The sequence below is a fragment of the Coregonus lavaretus genome (genome assembly GCF_964263955.1).
Source record: "Coregonus lavaretus genome assembly, chromosome: 3".
NCBI classification, from domain to species: domain Eukaryota; kingdom Metazoa; phylum Chordata; class Actinopteri; order Salmoniformes; family Salmonidae; genus Coregonus; species Coregonus lavaretus.
The window spans coordinates 12,832,964-12,852,690 of record NC_139990.1 but is presented as its reverse complement, the minus strand read 5'-3'; the positions used below and the strand labels follow the sequence as shown (position 1 = coordinate 12,852,690).

Here is a 19,727-nt window from a genome sequence, read left to right as displayed (position 1 = left end):
TACGAAGCCACTCCTTCGTTGCCCGGGCGGTGTGTTTGGGATCATTGTCATGCTGAAAGACCCAGCCACGTTTCATCTTCAATGCCCTTGCTGATGGAAGGAGGTTTTCACTCAAAATCTCACGATACATGGCCCCATTCATTCTTTCCTTTACACGGATCAGTCGTCCTGGTCCCTTTGCAGAAAAACAGCCCCAAAGCATGATGTTTCCACCCCCATGCTTCACAGTAGGTATGGTGTTCTTTGGATGCAACTCAGCATTCTTTGTCCTCCAAACACGACGAGTTGAGTTTTTACCAAAAAGTTATATTTTGGTTTCATCTGACATTCTCCAAATCCTCTTCTGGATCATCCAAATGCACTCTAGCAAACTTCAGACGGGCCTGGACATGTACTGGCTTAAGCAGGGGGACACGTCTGGCACTGCAGGATTTGAGTCCCTGGCGGCGTAGTGTGTTACTGATGGTAGGCTTTGTTACTTTGGTCCCAGCTCTCTGCAGGTCATTCACTAGGTCCCCCCGTGTGGTTCTGGGATTTTTGCTCACCGTTCTTGTGATCATTTTGACCCCACGGGGTGAGATTTTGCGTGGAGCCCCAGATCGAGGGAGATTATCAGTGGTCTTGTATGTCTTCCATTTCCTAATAATTGCTCCCACAGTTGATTTCTTCAAACCAAGCTGCTTACCTATTGCAGATTCAGTCTTCCCAGCCTGGTGCAGGTCTACAATTTTGTTTCTGGTGTCCTTTGACAGCTCTTTGGTCTTGGCCATAGTGGAGTTTGGAGTGTGACTGTTTGAGGTTGTGGACAGGTGTCTTTTATACTGATAACAAGTTCAAATAGGTGCCATTAATACAGGTAACGAGTGGAGGACAGAGGAGCCTCTTAAAGAAGAAGTTACAGGTCTGTGAGAGCCAGAAATCTTGCTTGTTTGTAGGTGACCAAATACTTATTTTCCACCATAATTTGCAAATAAATTCATTAAAAATCCTACAATGTGATTTGCTGGAAAAAAAATTCTCAATTTGTCTGTCATAGTTGACGTGTACCTATGATGAAAATTACAGGCCTCTCTCATCTTTTTAAGTGGGAGAACTTGCACAATTGGTGGCTGACTAAATACTTTTTTTCCCCACTGTAACTCTCGGTCTTCCTTTCCTGTGGCGGTCCTCATGAGAGCCAGTTTCATCATAGCGCTTGATAGTTTTTGCAACTGCACTTGAAGAAACGTTCAAAGTTCTTGAAATGTTCCGTATTGACTGACCTTCATGTCTTAAAGTAATGATGGGACTGTTGTTTCCTTTGCTTATTTGAGCTGTTCTTGCCATAATATGGACTTGGTCTTTTATGAAATAGGGCTGTCTTCTGCATACCCCCCTACCTTGTCACAACACAGCTGATTGGCTCAAATGCATTAAGAAGGAAAGAAATTCCACAAATTAACTTTGAACAAGGCACACCTGTTAATTGAAATGCATTCCAGGTGACTACCCCATGAAGCTGGTTGAGAGAATGCCAAGAGTGTGCAAAGCTGTCATCAAGGCAAAGGGTAGCTACTTTGAAGACTCTCAAAATAATATAATATTCCATATGTGTTATTTCATAGTTGATGTCTTCACTATTATTCTACAATGTAGAAAATAGTAAAGATAAAGAAAACCCTAGAATGTGTAGGTGTGTCCAAACTTTTGACTGGTACTGTATGTCTAACTATTTACATTTTTCATAACCCAAAATATAACAATGTTACTCCATTGTTTACAAACAACAAGAATTTAAACAAACAATGACTAGCTTCAAAATACACTGCTCAAAAAAATAAAGGGAACACTTAAACAACACAATGTAACTCCAAGTCAATTCTGTGAAATCAAACTGTCCACTTAGGAAGCAACACTGATTGACAATACATTTCACATGCTGTTGTGCAAATGGAATAGACAACAGGTGGAAATTATAGGCAATTAGCAAGACACCCCCAATAAAGAAGTGGTTCTGCAGGTGGTGACCACAGACCACTTCTCAGTTCCTATGCTTCCTGGCTGATGTTTTGGTCACTTTTGAATGCTGGCGGTGCTTTCACTCTGGTGGTAGCATGAGACGGAGTCTACAACCCACACAAGTGGCTCAGGTAGTGCAGCTCATCCAGGATGGCACATCAATGCGAGCTGTGGCAAGAAGGTTTGCTGTGTCTGTCAGCATAGTGTCCAGAGCATGGAGGCGCTACCAGGAGACAGGCCAGTACATCAGGAGATGTGGAGGAGGCCGTAGGAGGGCAACAACCCAGCAGCAGGACCGCTACCTCCGCCTTTGTGTAAGGAGGAGCAGGAGGAGCACTGCCAGAGCCCTGCAAAATGACCTCCAGCAGGCCACAAATGTGCATGTGTCTGCTCAAACGGTCAGAAACAGACTCCATGAGGGTGGTATGAGGGCCCGACGTCCACAGGTGGGGGTTGTGCTTACAGCCCAACACCGTGCAGGACGTTTGGCATTTGCCAGAGAACACCAAGATTGGCAAATTCGCCACTGGCGCCCTGTGCTCTTCACAGATGAAAGCAGGTTCACACTGAGCATGTGACAGACGTGACAGAGTCTGGAGATGCCGTGGAGAATGTTCTGCTGCCTGCAACATCCTCCAGCATGACCGGTTTGGCGGTGGGTCAGTCATGGTGTGGGGTGGCATTTCTTTGGGGGGCCGCACAGCCCTCCATGTGCTCGCCAGAGGTAGCCTGACTGCCATTAGGTACCGAGATGAGATCCTCAGACCCCTTGTGAGACCATATGCTGGTGCGGTTGGCCCTGGGTTCCTCCTAATGCAAGACAATGCTAGACCTCATGTGGCTGGAGTGTGTCAGCAGTTCCTGCAAGAGGAAGGCATTGATGCTATGGACTGGCCCGCCCGTTCCCCAGACCTGAATCCAATTGAGCACATCTGGGACATCATGTCTCACTCCATCCACCAACGCCACGTTGCACCACAGACTGTCCAGGAGTTGGCGGATGCTTTAGTCCAGGTCTGGGAGGAGATCCCTCAGGAGACCATCCGCCACCTCATCAGGAGCATGCCCAGGCGTTGTAGGGAGGTCATACAGGCACGTGGAGGCCACACACACTACGGAGCCTCATTTTGACTTGTTTTAAGGACATTACATCAAAGTTGGATCAGCCTGTAGTGTGGTTTTCCACTTTAATTTTGAGGGTGACTCCAAATCCAGACCTCCATGGGTTGATACATTTGATTTCCATTGATAATTTTTGTGTGATTTTGTTGTCAGCACATTCAACTATGTAGAGAAAAAAGTATTTAATAAGATTATTTCATTCATTCAGATCTAGGATGTGTTGTTTAAGTGTTCCCTTTATTTTTTTGAGCAGTGTATATTCTGTGTTTCCTTACGTCTGGAGCACTGTCTATGAATGTTGGTTACATTTCCCTAGCCCTATCCCTCATCTGTATACCATAACAAATGGCGTGGACAGCATTTTGTGCTTTTTTAAATCCCAGAATGTAGTTTTAACTGGACAGGGTGAGACAGAGTTAGACAAGCATGGCTTATGGGGACAGGACGGTGACACTGGGGTGGAACAGAAGGGATTACTCTGTGGGGACAGTCACAATGAAGAGGGGTCACTACAGTGGGAACACGCACACACAGAACAGACACACACAGAAGACACACACACAGAACAGACAACACGCACACACGGACGCACACAGAAGACACACATACACAGAGACATACACACACACGCTTTCCACCTGACTTGTGATTCAGTTAGAAGAGAGAGAGAGAGACAGAAATAGAAAGAGAGTAAAAGAGAGACAGAAAGAGAAAGAGAGTAAAAGAGAGACAGAAAGAGAGAGAGTGAGGGCGTGAGAGCTTGGTCAGCATAAACAAGAACACATACCAGGTTTGAATGTGATGAGGCAGGATCTGTTGGTACACGTCCCCTCTGGAAATATCATTATCTGCACGCATACACACACACACACACACACACACGCGCACCCATGCAGTATTAGATAGGGGATATAGCCATCATTGAATCAGTTTTTGCCATAACAAAGATAGCATGGCCACAGCAGAAAACAAAACTATATTTAGCTACATCTCGTCTTATCTAAACACAGTACATTGAATTTGACATTGGTCTTTATGTTAACACAAGCACAAGCAGCGTGTGTGTTACCTGAGGCCACTTCCCTCCAGCATGGGCTCTGCGTTTGATCTCCTCGACCGTCTTCCGACGAGAATCCTGGTCCGACCGCGACACGAACACTGGCCTTATGAACTTTATCAGAGCTGGTGGGGCAGGGGGAGGGAGAGACAGAAGGGGGAGGGGATGAGGGAAAGACAGTGGGGAGAGAAGGGGAGGTGGGGGAAGGGGGAGAGAGAGGGAGGGAAATATAGGGATGATCGAGAGATTAGTGATTAGCATGACGACTAATAATAATGTTATAATGAGATAACGAGATAACGAGAATATGCTAATAATTTACACCTGGCCTCACCACCTCCCTACCCATTCACTCCCCTCCCCCCTTCATGTCCAGTCTGATAACCTCACTAACACACATCAGTCAGTATCTATCCGAAGACTATGGTTCTCAACGCCCTTGACAGAGACAGAGAGAAATGAGGAAGACTATGGTACCAGAGAGAGAATGAAGATGAAGACTACAGTACACACTTCCCTAGACAATGAGAAAGACCAAAAAAGTCTGACAAATGAGGAAGAGACAGAGAAAGAGAGAGAGAGGTGAGGAAGACCCATTGTCTTCCTCTTCCTAATATTGAATGAAGATGACAGAGGGATGAAGACGACTACTCACTGCCCCATACAGGGATGTTCTTGCTCTCGGTCTTCATGACGATAGAGGCCATGGTCATGGTGATGGGGATGGCGTCGAAGTAGGACGAGTGAGGGGCCAGGGTGAGGATGGGCGCCTGCGAGGGCGGGGCCGGTTCCCCTTTCACCGTCACCCAATGGAACCCTCCACAGAACCACATGGCACGCATGATCACCCTCAGGGCTATGTCACAGATCCTGTAGGAGAGAGAGAGACAGACGGGTGAGGGTGGGTCTGTTTATTTTCTATTTATACAGGTAAGTCAATTAAAGACATGCTCTGGAACTTTGGCGACTACTAAGTATATATATTTTTTACCTCCCACTTTGGGCTGGATGTGTCAATGAGCTTCAGCCCCCTCACCATTTGAGTGAGAGCACAGCAGAGATTAACAAACAGCAGAGAGAGCAATGATGTGGTTCACATACCTGCACATATGTGACGTAGAACGCAATTTTCAGGGACCACTTTTGGCTCGTGAGTTATACTTTCAGAACTACTGGCTAAAAAGTATATAAAAGTACCGGAGAATCTCTTTAAGACTGCAATTACGACCTGTCACGTGTGTGTGTGTTTGCCCCGACACAATGAAGACAATATCCAAACCTTCCACAAGAGGTGGTGATGTCATTATCAGGTGTGTCATTCATTATATATATATATATATATATATATATATATATATATATATATATATATATATATATATATATATATATATATATATATACTGCTAAAAAAAATAAAGGGAACACTTAAACAACACAATGTAACTCCAAGTCAATCACACTTCTGTGAAATCAAACTGTCCACTTAGGAACAACACTGATTGACAATACATTTCACATGCCGTTGTGCAAATGGAATAGACAACAGGTGGAAATTATAGGCAATTAGCAAGACACCCCCAATAAAGGACTGGTTTTGCATGTGGTGACCACAGACCACTTCTCAGTTCCTATGCTTCCTGGCTGATGTTTTGGTCACTTTTGAATGCTGGCGGTGCTTTCACTCTAGTGGTAGCATGAGACGGAGTCTACAACCCACACAAGTGGCTCAGGTAGTGCAGCTCATCCAGGATGGCACATCAATGCGAGCTGTGGCAAGAAGGTTTGCTGTGTCTGTCAGCGTAGTGTCCAGAGCATGGAGGCGCTACCAGGAGACAGGCCAGTACATCAGGAGACGTGGAGGAGGCCGTAGGAGGGCAACAACCCAGCAGCAGGACTGCTACCTCCGCCTTTGTGCAAGGAGGAGCACTGCCAGAGCCCTGCAAAATGACCTCCAGCAGGCCACAAATGTGCATGTGTCTGCTCAAACATTCAGAAACAGACTCCATGAGGGTGGTATGAGGGCCCGACGTCCACAGGTGGGGGTTGTGCTTACAGCCCAACACCGTGCAGGACGTTGGCATTTGCCAGAGAACACCAAGATTGGCAAATTCGCCACTGGCGCCCTGTGCTCTTCACAGATGAAAGCAGAATCACACTGAGCACATGTGACAGACGTGACAGAGTCTGGAGACGCCGTGGAGAACGTTCTGCTGCCTGCAACATCCTCCAGCATGACCGGTTTGGCGGTGGGTCAGTCATGGTGTGGGGTGGCATTTCTTTGTGGGGCCGCACAGCCCTCCATGTGCTCGCCAGAGGTAGCCTGACTGCCATTAGGTACCGAGATGAGATCCTCAGACCCCTTGTGAGACCATATGCTGGTGTGGTTGGCCCTGGGTTCCTCCTAATGCAAGACAATGCTAGACCTCATGTGGCTGGAGTGTGTCAGCAGTTCCTGCAAGAGGAAGGCATTGATGCTATGGACTGGCCCGCCCGTTCCCCAGACCTGAATCCAATTGAGCACATCTGGGACATCATGTCTCACTCCATCCACCAACGCCACGTTGCACCACAGACTGTCCAGGAGTTGGCAGATGCTTTAGTCCAGGTCTGGGAGGAGATCCCTCAGGAGACCATCCGCCACCTCATCAGGAGCATGCCCAGGCGTTGTAGGGAGGTCATACAGGCACGTGGAGGCCACACACACTACTGAGCCTCATTTTGACTTGTTTTAAGGACATTACATCAAAGTTGGATCAGCCTGTAGTGTGGTTTTTCACTTTCATTTTGAGGGGGACTCCAAATCCAGACCTCCATGGGTTGATAAATTTGATTTCCATTGATCATTTTTGTTGATTTTGTTGTCAGCACATTCAACTATGTAAAGAAAAAAGTATTTAATAAGATTATTTCATTCATTCAGATCTAGGATGTGTTATTTTAGTGTTCCCTTTATTTTTTTGAGCAGTATATATATACACACATATACATATACATATATATACACACACAGTGAGGGAAAAAAGTATTTGATCCCCTGCTGATTTTGTACGTTTGCCCACTGACAAATAAATGATCAGTCTATAATTTTAAATGGTAGGTTTGTTTGAACAGTGAAAGACAGAATAACAACAAAAAAATCAAGAAAAACGCTTTTCAAAAATATTATAAATTTATTTGCATTTTAATGAGGGAAATAAGTATTTGACCCCTTCTCAAATCAGAAAGATTTCTGGCTCCCAGGTGTCTTTTATACAGGTAACGAGCTGAGATTAGGAGCACACTCTTAAAGGGAGTGCTCCTAATCTCAGCTTGTTACCTGTATAAAAGACAACTGTCCAGAGAAGCAATCAATCAATCAGATTCCAAACTCTCCACCATGGCCAAGACCAAAGAGCTCTCCAAGAATGTCAGGGACAACATTGTAGACCTACACAAGGCTGGAATGGGCTACAAGACCATCGCCAAGCAGCTTGGTGAGAAGGTGACAACAGTTGGTGCGATTATTCGCAAATGGAAGAAACACAAAAGAACTGTCAATCTCCCTCGGCCTGGGGCTCCATGCAAGATCTCACCTCGTGGAGTTGCAATGATCATGAGAACGGTGAGGAATCAGCCCAGAACTACACGGGAGGATCTTGTCAATGATCTCAAGGCAGCTGGGACCATAGTCACCAAGAAAACAAATTGGTAACACACTACGCCGTGAAGGACTGAAATCCTGCAGTGCCCGCAAGGTCCCCCTGCTCAAGAAAGCACATATACAGGCCCGTCTGAAGTTTGCCAATGAACATCTGAATGATTCAGAGGAGAACTGGGTGAAAGTGTTGTGGTCAGATGAGACCAAAATCGAGCTCTTTGGCATCAACTCAACTTGCCGTGTTTGGAGGAGGAGGAATGCTGCCTATGACCCCAAGAACACCATCCCCACCGTCAAACATGGAAGTGGAAACATTATGCTTTGGGGGTGTTTTTCTGCTAAGGGGACAGGACAACTTCACCGCATCAAAGCGACGATGGACGGGCCATGTACCGTCAAATCTTGGGTGAGAACCTCTTTCCCTCAGCCAGGGCATTGAAAATGGGTCATGGATGGGTATTCCAGCATGACAATGACCCAAAACACACGGCCAAGGCAACAAAGGAGTGGCTCAAGAAGAAGCACATTAAGGTCCTGGAGTGGCCTAGCCTGTCTCCAGACCTTAATCCCATAGAAAATCTGTGGAGGGAGCTGAAGGTTTGAGTTGCCAAACGTCAGCCTCGAAACCTGACTTGGAGAAGATCTGCAAAGAGGAGTGGAACAAAATCCCTCCTGAGATGTGTGCAAACCTGGTGGCCAACTACAAGAAACGTCTGACCTCTGTGATTGCCAACAAGGGTTTTGCCACCAAGTACTAAGTCATGTTTTGCAGAGGGGTCAAATACTTATTTCCCTCATTAAAATGCTAATCAATTTATAACATTTTTGACATGCGTTTTTCTGGATTTTTTTGTTGTTATTCTGTCTCTCACTGTTCAAATAAACCTACCATTAAAATTATAGACTGATCATTTATTTGTCAGTGGGCAAACGTACAAAATCAGCAGGGGATCAAATACTTTTTTCCCTCACTGTATGTGTGTGTATATATATATATAAATAAATTCTCTCTCACACACACACACCTCCTCCACCAGGTCTCCACGGCCAGTTCAGATCGTCCCAGACAGGCAGTGAAAGCAAAGGGCCAGGCCAGCAACATGAGGAACACTGCAAAGAACAACCGTACTGGGAACACTGTCACCGTCATCACACCGATCTGAGGGGGGGAGGGAGAGAGAGAGCCAGAGACAAAAGCAAATGGTGATGCATTCATTCATAAAAACACGGAGCGAGAGGGAGACAGAGGTACAGATCCTCACATTTTCAAATTAGGCGATTAGCCCACACCACACAGGTCAGGAAAAGCCTCTCTTTCCGTGAAAACAAGTACAACTAGTATAGCTTTGCCTTGGGCCTTATATGTTCTCTCCAGAGTGGTGCTGGTCTACAGATGAGCAGTCTAAGAAAGTTAGTCACGGGGAGGAGGAGGGGAGAGAGCTAGCAAATTAGATTGACCCATCAGGAATGGCTCTGTTGAAGAAGAGACTCAGGCTCGCCTCTAACCATCCAGCAATGACAGACATACAGCTAGTCATCCCACCTAGCCTTCTCCTTGTTTACTCTATTCTCCTTATGTAAGCATGATCACATGGTCCACGCATACAATAGCTCATACTGAAATGCTACAAAAAACGCAAACCAATCCAATGTGATTTCAGGTTTAAATAAAAATATAAAACGGTTCATTTAGTACCAAACTAATTTACGCTTACATCATTAAGGTCAAAGGTCGAAGCATCATCTGAGGTCAAAGCTGATAACTATTGACTTGTCATGCCCTTACAAGGAATATGGTTGTGTGTGCGTGTCAGTGTCATGCCATCACTCCACAATGTCACGGCCAACACTGTTATTTCAGATCCCCCTCCTCTATTCCTCTCCCCCATCTCCATCTCATCTCTCTCCTACTGTGTGTTACAGTAGTGTGTTGTTCTCAATACTGTACATGTTTCTCTCTCTATTGCTTTCTCTATAAATATATTTCCCCCTCTCTCTCTGCCTCCCTACATTACAATGATGTGGTCTCCTTTCCTCTCCCAGGGGACTCGTATTCCTTCTCCTCCCTCTCCATCTATCTGTGTGAGCCCCAGGTGCAGACAGCATGGCCAGATAAATAAATAAACTCTTAATAGGGCTGGTTTCTGACACTCCCCCAAAACACCTAACCGACCCACCTGACCACCACCCCCTTCTGTAATGGACTCATCCAAACTGCACACTAACACAAACATCTAGCAGCCATTCTACTGAGGTTATAATCCTGTTATAACTCCATTACAGACTAAAACCTAACCAGAATTATGACTATCAGTCCCTCCTGTAGAATCAGTCTTTCCCCTATATTTATTTAGCAGCAGAGCACCGTTCCCGCTACTCAAAAAAAGGACGCGCTTTTACAATCAGTGTTAAAATGTGTTACAAGTTGCATATCTTCCTTAGATTCTCATCAGATCGTCTGAGAAACCTCCAAGGCCACTAGCTAGCTATCTTGTGATCCTGGAAGTGTCGCAAACCCTATTAATAGATGTATGTAATAATTGTTAGCTAAGATACAGTAACGTTACACTCACAAAATCTTTTTTTGGGTTAATATAGAATTGGCTGGTGATGTCATTGAGATCAAGAGATAAAATTATAACTGTCCTCGATTTTCAGATCGTGCCTTTTACAACTGCCATTCTTGTGAGCTGGTCTCCATGTTTGTTGTGAGGGAGGATTCAGGGAGTTAAAAAGGAAAGCTTTGTGGTGTGAAATATTCAGGAGGAGACTTAGTGGAGGTGTGTGTGAGAGAGAGGAGGCATGCAAGAGATAGAGAGAGATGCATGCCTTTTGTTTCCTTAAACGCACGGCACACACACTTCCTCCCATCCTCCAGGGTTGGCAAGGGCCATTAGGGGAAGGCTCTCCACCCCCTACACACACACACACACACACGTAGGGGCGGAGTCTACTCAGCAGGAAAGCATCTTCCTGCCCTATAAAAGGTGTCTGCATGCTTCCCATCCGAAACAGTTCGTGCATATATTATGACGACATGTTGTGATGTTTTTGTTCGTTTGGTCTTCAAAAAATGTTCAGAGGCAAGCCGAAGTTCGGTAGGCAAAGTCAACGCCCCTTCGTCGGTGATTGGTCAACAGTAGGGATTCTTCAATGAAGTTCCCTCTTGTGTTTGTTGTCATTTAACAAGAGACTACTCGGTTTCATGCACATTTTTTCATTTGAGAAATACTGCACCAAACATCGTAGTTAGATGTGCAACTAAGATTTCCTCTGCAAAAACTTCAATTAATGACAGATTTCTTGAGTAATCTTAATTATGACTATTTTGAGGACGTGTATACTGGCTACGGCGTCTCAAGATGGACAAACTGTACTATTACCACTTTTTTAGTTTTTTTAAGCGAAGGTCTTTTAAAACCTTTTCCTGCAGTCGAATGGCCAAAAGCTGAAAATCTGGTGTGTCGATGTCAAACAGGCCCTCAGATAGCCAAATCACCAGTTGAAATCTTTATCAGCCTCTCTCCCCTCCAACACAGGGCCATAAATCGCAAGCTGTCAGCAGGGCCCCTCAGTCTCCCTCACACCTACATGTAAAAATTGCACCAAAACTGAGAAATCTACTTTGAGAACTCCTTTTCCAATACACAAACTTTCAAAAGTTTCAATTTAAAAAAATCTATATTATATATTTTCCCTGCTTACATGTCAGCCATTGAAACCCATGCACATCCGGGTTGATCACAACAATACATTTTCCAATAAACCATTGGTTAAAAAACATGACTTACCTTTTATTGAAGCTTTGGCTGTTATGTAATTGATCCATGATGATCTTTTGATAATCCTTTCAGATGTACTGGAATGTCCTCATTCGCATAGTCCAAAATGGCTAATGCTAACGTGGGACGTTTTGGCTACTCATAAAATTGATTTCTGGGAAAGATGAGCAAATATTCTGAGCAGCACCTATGCATATTCGGTTTCTACAGTCTTTCAGATTTCCAACAATGTATGTCCTATTCGGTTGAAGTATCACGACACAGCATGTATGCGTATCCATCCCTACGCAGTGACTCAGCACGTGCCTCAGACAACAGTGTTGAGCGTGGCTTGTATGCAAGGCACACATGACCCACTGGCGCGCTGCGCTTTTGTATCGATCTAGTAAACAATTGAATAGGTATTTTTCATTCCGTCTATCCTGATGGTTTTTGGGTCACATATACATAGCCAGCACTGCCCATCCCCCACCAAAATGCTTGGACCCCAACAAAACATGGCTAGTTGCTTTTCAGCAGGTGGACTTGTTTTGGTGGAAGACTCATTCGAGCAAGCAAGGGAGGCCTTATTGCTGTTGGACATTACTTGTAAGTAGCGATATTTGTATTGATTATTGGTTTTATTGTTATAGCTAGAATGTGTAGTTATTACTATAATGTTAGTTACATAGTGCAACGTGTGTACAGGTTTCATAGAACGCCATTGTAGCCTGTGTAGCTAGTAGCTTTCATGCACTATATATAGTTGAAGTCAGAAGTTTACATACACTTAGGTTGGAATCATTAAAACTCATTTTTCAACCACTCCACACATTTCTTGTTAACAAACTATAGTTTTGGCAAGTCGGTTAGGACATCTACTTTGTGCATGACGAAATACATTTTTCCAACAATTGTTTACAGACAAATTATTTCACTTATAATTCACTGAATCACAATTCCAGTGGGTCAGAAGTTTACATACACTAAGTTGATTGTGCCTTTAAACAGCTTGGAAAATTCCAGAAAAGGATGTCATGGCTTTAGAAGCTTCTAATATGCTAATTTACATAATTTGAGTCAATTGGAGGTGTACCTGTGGATGTATTTCAAGGCCTACCTTCAAACTCAGTGCCTGGGAAATGGGAAATGAAAAGAAATCAGCCAAGACCTCAGAAAAAAATGTGTAGACCTCCACAAGTCTGGTTCATCCTTGGGAGCAATTTCCAAACGTCTGAAGGTACCACGTTCATCTGTACAAACAATAGTACGCAAGTATAAACACCATGGGACCACACAGCCATCATACCGCTCAGGAAGGAGACGCGTTCTGTCTCCTAGAGATGAACGTACTTTGGTGCAAAACGTGCAAATCAATCCCAGAACAGCAAAGGACCTTGTGAAGATGCTGGAGGACACAGGTACAAAAGTATCTATATCCACAGTAAAACGAGTCCTATATCGACAACCTGAAAGGCCTGAAAGGCCGCTCAGCAAGGAAGAAGCCACTGCTCCAAAACTGCCATAAAAAAGCCAGACTACGGTTTGCAACTGCACATGGGGACAAAGATCGTACTTTTTGGAGAAATGTCCTCTGGTCTGATGAAACAAAAATAGAACCGTTTGCCCATAATGACCATCGTTATGTTTGGAGGAAAAAAGGGGTCGCTTGCAAGCCGAAGAACACCATCCCAACCGTGAAGCACAGGGGGTGGCAGCATCATGCTGTGGGGGTGCTTTGCTGCAGGAGGGACTGGTGCACTTCACAAAATAGATGGCATCATGAGAAAGGAAAATTATGTGGATATATTGAAGCAACATCTCAAGACATCAGTCAGGAAGTTAAAGTTTGGTCGCAAATGGTCTTCCAAATGGACAATGATCCCAAGCATACTTCCAAAGTTGTGGCAAAATGGCTTAAGGACAACAAAGTCAAGGTATTGGAGTAGCCATCACAAAGCCCTGACCTCAATCCTATAGAAAACTTGTGGGCAGAACTGAAAAAGCGTGTGCGAGCAAGGAGGCCTACAAAATACCAATTTTGTAAAGTAAACAGTAAACCAAATACTAATTGAGTGTATGTTATTATTATGTAAACTTCTGACCCACTGGGAATGTGAAATAAATAAAAGCTGAAATAAAGAGAGTCGCACACTCTATATAAATAAACTCCCAGTAATTTATTGGGTAAAACGCCAACGTTTCAGCATCAATGTGCCTTCTTCAGGGTGTTCATGGATAAAAGTCTATAAAGAGATTGGGATAAGATATCAGCTGAATATTTTGGCCACATGTTGAAAAGATGCCTCACTGGAGGGGAATATTGACCCCAATAAGCATCTCTGAATAGTAAACTCAGTGTACAGCTCAATAAACACACTAGACGTTTTGTTATGTATTTCAGTCTTCTGTGATGTACATAAAGTGTAATATTGGGATGCAAACTCAAAATTGAATACATTTCAACTCTATCTGACATGGTACAGGTGTATGTTTTTTAAGCCAATAACCATGGGTGTGAGGTGTACACTTTTGTTTCAAAGTAGATTTGTTTAAGACTACCAAGAAACCGTCTGCGTGACCCTGATTTAGCCCACTGCATTAAAGTGATACATCGGGATTTTGGCAATGAGGCCCTTTATCTACTTCCCCAGAGTCAGATGAACTTGTGGATACCATTTTCATGTCTCTGTGTCCAGTATGAAGGTAGTTAGAGGTAGTTTCGCAAGCCAATGCTAACTAGCATTAGCGCAATGACTGAAAGTCAATGTGTATCTGCCATGCTACCTTCTCTTCTTCCTCCACCCCTCTCCCTCCCGGTCTGTGAGGGATAGCCCCAGATCCCCCTCTCCTCCTGTCTGTCAGTATAATGAACCAACAGCTTGAAGTGCTTATTAGCTGTTCACAAGCTGAAGCGGCTGTTATTATTTAGTTAAATTATCATTGCAGCCAGGGAGAAATGCAAACCAGAAGGACTTCAGTTCTGCAAGGGCTAACTAACCTTACTAATGTCAACACACACAAACAGGCACATCAAAGAATGCAAATACTTTATCATTAGGCTAAATGGCAGACAGACAGAGACCAGCTACTACAATACAGACCCCTCAGCTGTTCAGTCAGTGAGTGACATCTTTATTTGGGATGTTTTGTTTTGTTGGTTCAGTGTGTTGGTTCATTGTGACGTTAATTCATTTGAGGTGTTTTTGTTGTTTTGTAAAAACAGGCCATCTGGGAGAGAGCAAGAGAGGCCTGAGGGAGGAATGTGCTTACACGTGTTGGTGTGACACACACACACACACACACACGTCACCCAGTCATACGGCTCTGTTGTCAGCGGCATGAAGGGAAGTAGTGTTTATGTTCAGGCAGAGAGAGAGACAGTTCTTAAATGAACCAGTGTGTGTGTCTACATAGAATGGAAAAACACACTGACAACTCCACAGTAACAGCAGGTAGTAGGCTAGTGAGAACAACACTCAGACAGACACCTGTTACAGTTTACTGACTCAACTAGCAACCTTCACATCTCTGATTGGCCCAAGAGTGTGTGTATGTGTCTACTTCAGCCCAAGTAGCCTCCAGCACCTTTTTCTGTCCAACTAGCCTAACTATAACTTTGATCTGAGTTTAACGATAATTTAGATGTAATCTTTGACAGAAACATGCAACAAACGATAACAATGCAGTTGAATACACTGACTGTCTTCTAAGAAATACTATTTTAAAAAGCCAACGTGCTCATGTTAGAATAAAATAGAAACGCACATTTAATAAGGCTTGGCCTAGATCCAGAGACTGAAATAATTAGCACCAGATTCAAAAGCTAAATACTGTTCCAAAGTCTCAGTCCTTTGTGCTCCTTTATCAAGTCACGTTCTGCTACTTTATCGAGTCACGTTCTGCCCCTTGTCTCTGTGTGCAGTGTGTGTGTGTGTGTGTGTGTGTGTAAAGCATGCCTCCTGCTGCAGGAGTAAACTTGTTTGCCGTGTTCCTCTTCCACTGCTGGCACAAAATGTTCTGTGCCAAAACGGAGGCCAGTTTCCTGGACCCTGTAGGGCAGGGCTCTCCAACCCTGTTCCTGGAGATTAACCGTCCTGTAGGTTTTCACTCCAACCCTAATCTAGCACACCTGATTCTAATAATTAGCTGCTTGATAAGCTGAATCAGGTTAGTTACAACTGGGGTTGGAGTGAAAACCTACAGGAGGGTAGCGCTCCAGGAACAGGGTTGGAGAGCGTTGCTGTAGTGTACAGTATATGGCTGAGAGTGACTGGGACACACCCTGGTCCTGGGGCTGTGTGAGAGCAGAGAGGCCATGGAGACAGGAACGGGACAAACCACATTTCCTGCACTTCCAGGAAGAACGCTAGCTGAGTATTGGTACACTTCCTAACTTCCTGCCAAATGTATGACCATATTAGAGACACATATTTCCCTCAGATTACACAGACCCACAAATAATTAAAAAACAAATCCAATTTTGATAAACTCCCATATCTATTGGGTGAAATACCATAGTGTGCAATCACAGCAGCAAGATTTGTGACCTGTTGCCACAAGAAAAGGGCAACCAGTGAATAACAAACAACATTGTAAATACAACCTATATTTATGTTTATTTATTTTCCCTTTTGTACATTAACAATTTGCACATCATTACAACACTGTATATCGACAATGACACTTGAAATGTCTTTATTCTTTTGGAACTTTTGTGAGTGTAATGTTTACTGTTAATTTTATATTGTTTATTTCACTTTTGTTTATTATCTATTTCACTTGCTTTGGCAATGTAAACATGTTTCCCATGCCAATAAAGCCCTTAAATTGAATTGAAATTGAATTGAGAGAGGTGGCAATGTAAACACAGGGACTCAATTATCCATTCCCTGGCTCAAACCCCTTTTGTTTACACCAACCTGTCAATGACCTGTCAATGACCTGTCACCCCCCCCCCCCCCCTCCCCTCCGTGTGTGTGAAAGAGAAAGAACGTGTGTGTGACCCAGATCTATTCAAAAGCCACAGTAGGCAAGCCTCCCTTGAACAGTGAAGGCTGTTCAGTCATTTAGGACAGTTTTACAGTTAACTGCTATTGGACATGGAAATCCACTGCAAACGTTTGAAATGCAAATGATGAGAATCAAGATCACATTTACATTTACATCATTTAGCAGACGCTCTTATCCAGAGCGGTTGGCTCTTATCAATAGGTTGGCTCTGATGTTTTGCAAATGAAAACTCTTCTTCTTTATAGAATCACATCTCCATAAAAGACACCATATGTATAGATTTTAGTTTAGTCCCTACATGTAACTTATGGTCAATATATACCAATCATTCTAGCTACCAGCTTCGACCATAACGTTCAGCGGCACGCTTGAAAGGCATAGAACACTTGGTGGGCGGAGAACATCAAGTACCTAACTAGCATGCTAGTTAGCTGCTAGCTACTGTAGCACAGAGTGCCGTTAACTGACCAGCTAGCTGGCAAAATAAAACATTTAAAAAATACTTTGAATGTTCATAAAATACGATGTCGTCAAAAGCTGAACGGTTGCTTACCCTGATTTTCTCCAAGGGGGTGAATCGTAACTCGTGAACGAAAGGATTTCTGAAAGGGGTTGGCAAGTCCGACCCATCTCTAATCTCCAAGGAAGGATGCTGCTTATCTGGCAACTTCATTACTGAAAACAGATTAACTAACATTTATCAGTTCGCAACGGTTTTTCTATTCCACAATAAACAGGCAATGTTTCTTTTAAACCGACTACCTAGGCTAGCTACACAGGTACGGATGGCGTTGATCGGTAGGCTCGCGGAACATCAATTCGTTTTCGCTTGTGAGGGAGATGTGGGGCGGGGAAGGGAGGATGGCTAATTTCAATATACTGGGAATGCGCATGTGTAGCAACGAGCCATACACTGGCCACTTTGGAAGGTGTTAATCTTTTTTACAGTGGTGCCAGAATTTCAACACACATGCCACACACACACACTCACACACACACGAGTCACTACACAGGCACAGGCACACTCACAGGGATAACTGATATGAGTTTTGTGGGACACGACCTCTTTTCCTGGAATGTGTCTTTGAGATGTGCCAGATACCTTTGAGTGTGTATGTGTGTGAAGGTGTAGTACTTGCTCTCTCACTTGATCCACCTGTCAATTTGTTACTCAGTTTGACATCTTTCTGTCTCTCTTGTTTACCTTCATATGTAAAAACAGTACTTGGCTGTAGGTGACAATATTCCAGAAAATAGCTCAACATTATTGTTCATTCAGTCTGGATGTCATTATAATTTAGGATGATTTTCATTGAAAGTTGTAGCTCTATCAGGACAGGAGAGGCCCTGTCAGAGAAATGGCAGCAGGGTCAACAGTTAAAGAATAATTATTCTTCTTCATGTGGCTTTCCGGCAGACTGGACGCTATGTTGCGTATTGCTGCCTTTCGCAGGTCGGAGTGCGGATTGCACATTTTGGTCACCAAAATAAAGGGAAAAGGGGAATGGGAAAAACTTAAATTGCACCACAATCTAAACCTGCACCTATACACTATTCTCAAAAACCCACCACCCCATCCCACTACTTTGGCCCTAAACGATCCTACACTAGGCCGTCGGGCCTGGGAGGATGGAACCCCTTCTCTCAAAACTTCCTGTAGATCTTCTGCACTTAAATCTCTCACACCCAAATATTTCTCTGCTGCTGCAACTACCACATCTATCTTCTGTGATTTCCGCTCCATCAGTACAGTGCAGTTGATCACCATGGTTATAAAAGCAAGAAATCCAACCTTACTAAAACTCATCCTCTCTGGATCTCCCTCTTCAGGCCTACGCACTGGGGGCCTCCCAGTCGACTCACTCACCCTTGGGCTATCCTCTACTCTCTTCACTGCCTCAGCATAGGAAACTTTCTGCCACACTCGAACTCTGGCAATCTCAACCTGTCTCTCTCTCACAGGGAACTTCGGATCCCCAGCTACATGGGCGCCCCCACAGTTGACACACTGTGCTTTCTCTATCCCAACTGTACACTCCCTCTAACTATACCCTCCTGCACACTTCTCACATGGTGGGATCTCCCTTCTACACACTGCAACGTTTCCAAATCCTTGGCACCTAAAGCACCGAAGCGGGTTCTAAACATAGGTCCTCACAGAATAGCAAACATAACCTAACCTGACCTTATCAGGTAGAAACTCTGTGTCAAAGCTCAACAAGACAGACAGGGTATTCTCAGTCTCGCCTTTGTCATTGGGTCTACGTCTCACCAAACGGCGGACATCACAAACACTAGGAATATTCATTTTCATTTGATCCACCTCTACACTCAACGCTACCCCACTGATCACCCCTTTTAGCAGCACCCTGCTCCGGAGAGCAAAGCACACCACAGGTTGAGCCCAGAGCCACGTGACTCAAAGTGCCTGCTTCCTCTTGGAGGCGGATACAAAAAATAAAATACAATAAAAATAAAACTTCTCTAAAGTTTCACAGATGTAACCATTCCAAATTTGTCCTTTACCCGACATAATGTTTGGGTCGGCCAAAAAGCAAGAATCTCACTCCTACCGGTCCAAAATCATTTCTGGTAGGATTCTCAGGTCAAACATTGGAAGTCTCCACTACACCTGGACTGGCTCAACTTCAGAGCGCTCACCACTGCCGTCTGACTCCATTTCGAGATCAGCAAGGTTCTCAAGAGAGCATGAAGACCTATAAGTAACATTACTTGGTTTGTAATCAGGACACTTGGGTACAGTGCATTCGGAAAGTATTCAGACCCCTTCCCTTTTCCACATTTTGTTACGTTACAGCCTTATTCTAAAATTGATGAAATATGTATTTTCTCATCAATCTACACACAATACCCCATAATGACAAAGCGAAAACAGTTGTTTAATTTTTTTTGCAAATGTATACAAAATAAAAAAGAGAAATACCTTATTTACATACTGTAAATATTCAGACCCTTTGCTATGAGACTCGAAATTGAGCTCAGGTGCATCCGGTTTCCATTGACCATCCTTGAGATGTTTCTACAACTTGATTGGAGTCCACCTGTGGTAAATTCAAATGATTGGACATGATTTGGAAAGGCACACACCTGTCTATATAAGGTCCCACAGTTGACA

At 44.0% G+C, this 19,727-nt stretch overlaps 1 protein-coding gene across 2 annotated transcripts in view; it reads right to left on the bottom strand.

Annotated features, from left to right (window-relative positions):
• The window catches only part of LOC311119362 (lysophosphatidylcholine acyltransferase 1-like), a 39,774-nt gene extending 22,350 nt beyond the window's left edge, over positions 1-17,424 (bottom strand). The window contains exons 1-6 of one of the 2 annotated variants that reach the window (XM_084157735.1): positions 17,354-17,424; positions 17,145-17,266; positions 8,843-8,976; positions 4,833-5,047; positions 4,190-4,302; positions 3,908-3,968 (exon numbers count right to left, since the gene is read on the bottom strand). In XM_084157735.1, the coding sequence (XP_084013861.1) occupies positions 3,908-3,968; positions 4,190-4,302; positions 4,833-5,047; positions 8,843-8,976; positions 17,145-17,264 (643 nt within the window). In that variant the 5' untranslated portion in view covers positions 17,265-17,266; positions 17,354-17,424. Of the gene's footprint in view, positions 1-3,907; positions 3,969-4,189; positions 4,303-4,832; positions 5,048-8,842; positions 8,977-17,144 lie in introns of both variants that reach the window. The other variant, XM_084157734.1, reaches the window with a different exon arrangement.
• Positions 17,425-19,727: the final 2,303 nt, after the last annotated feature.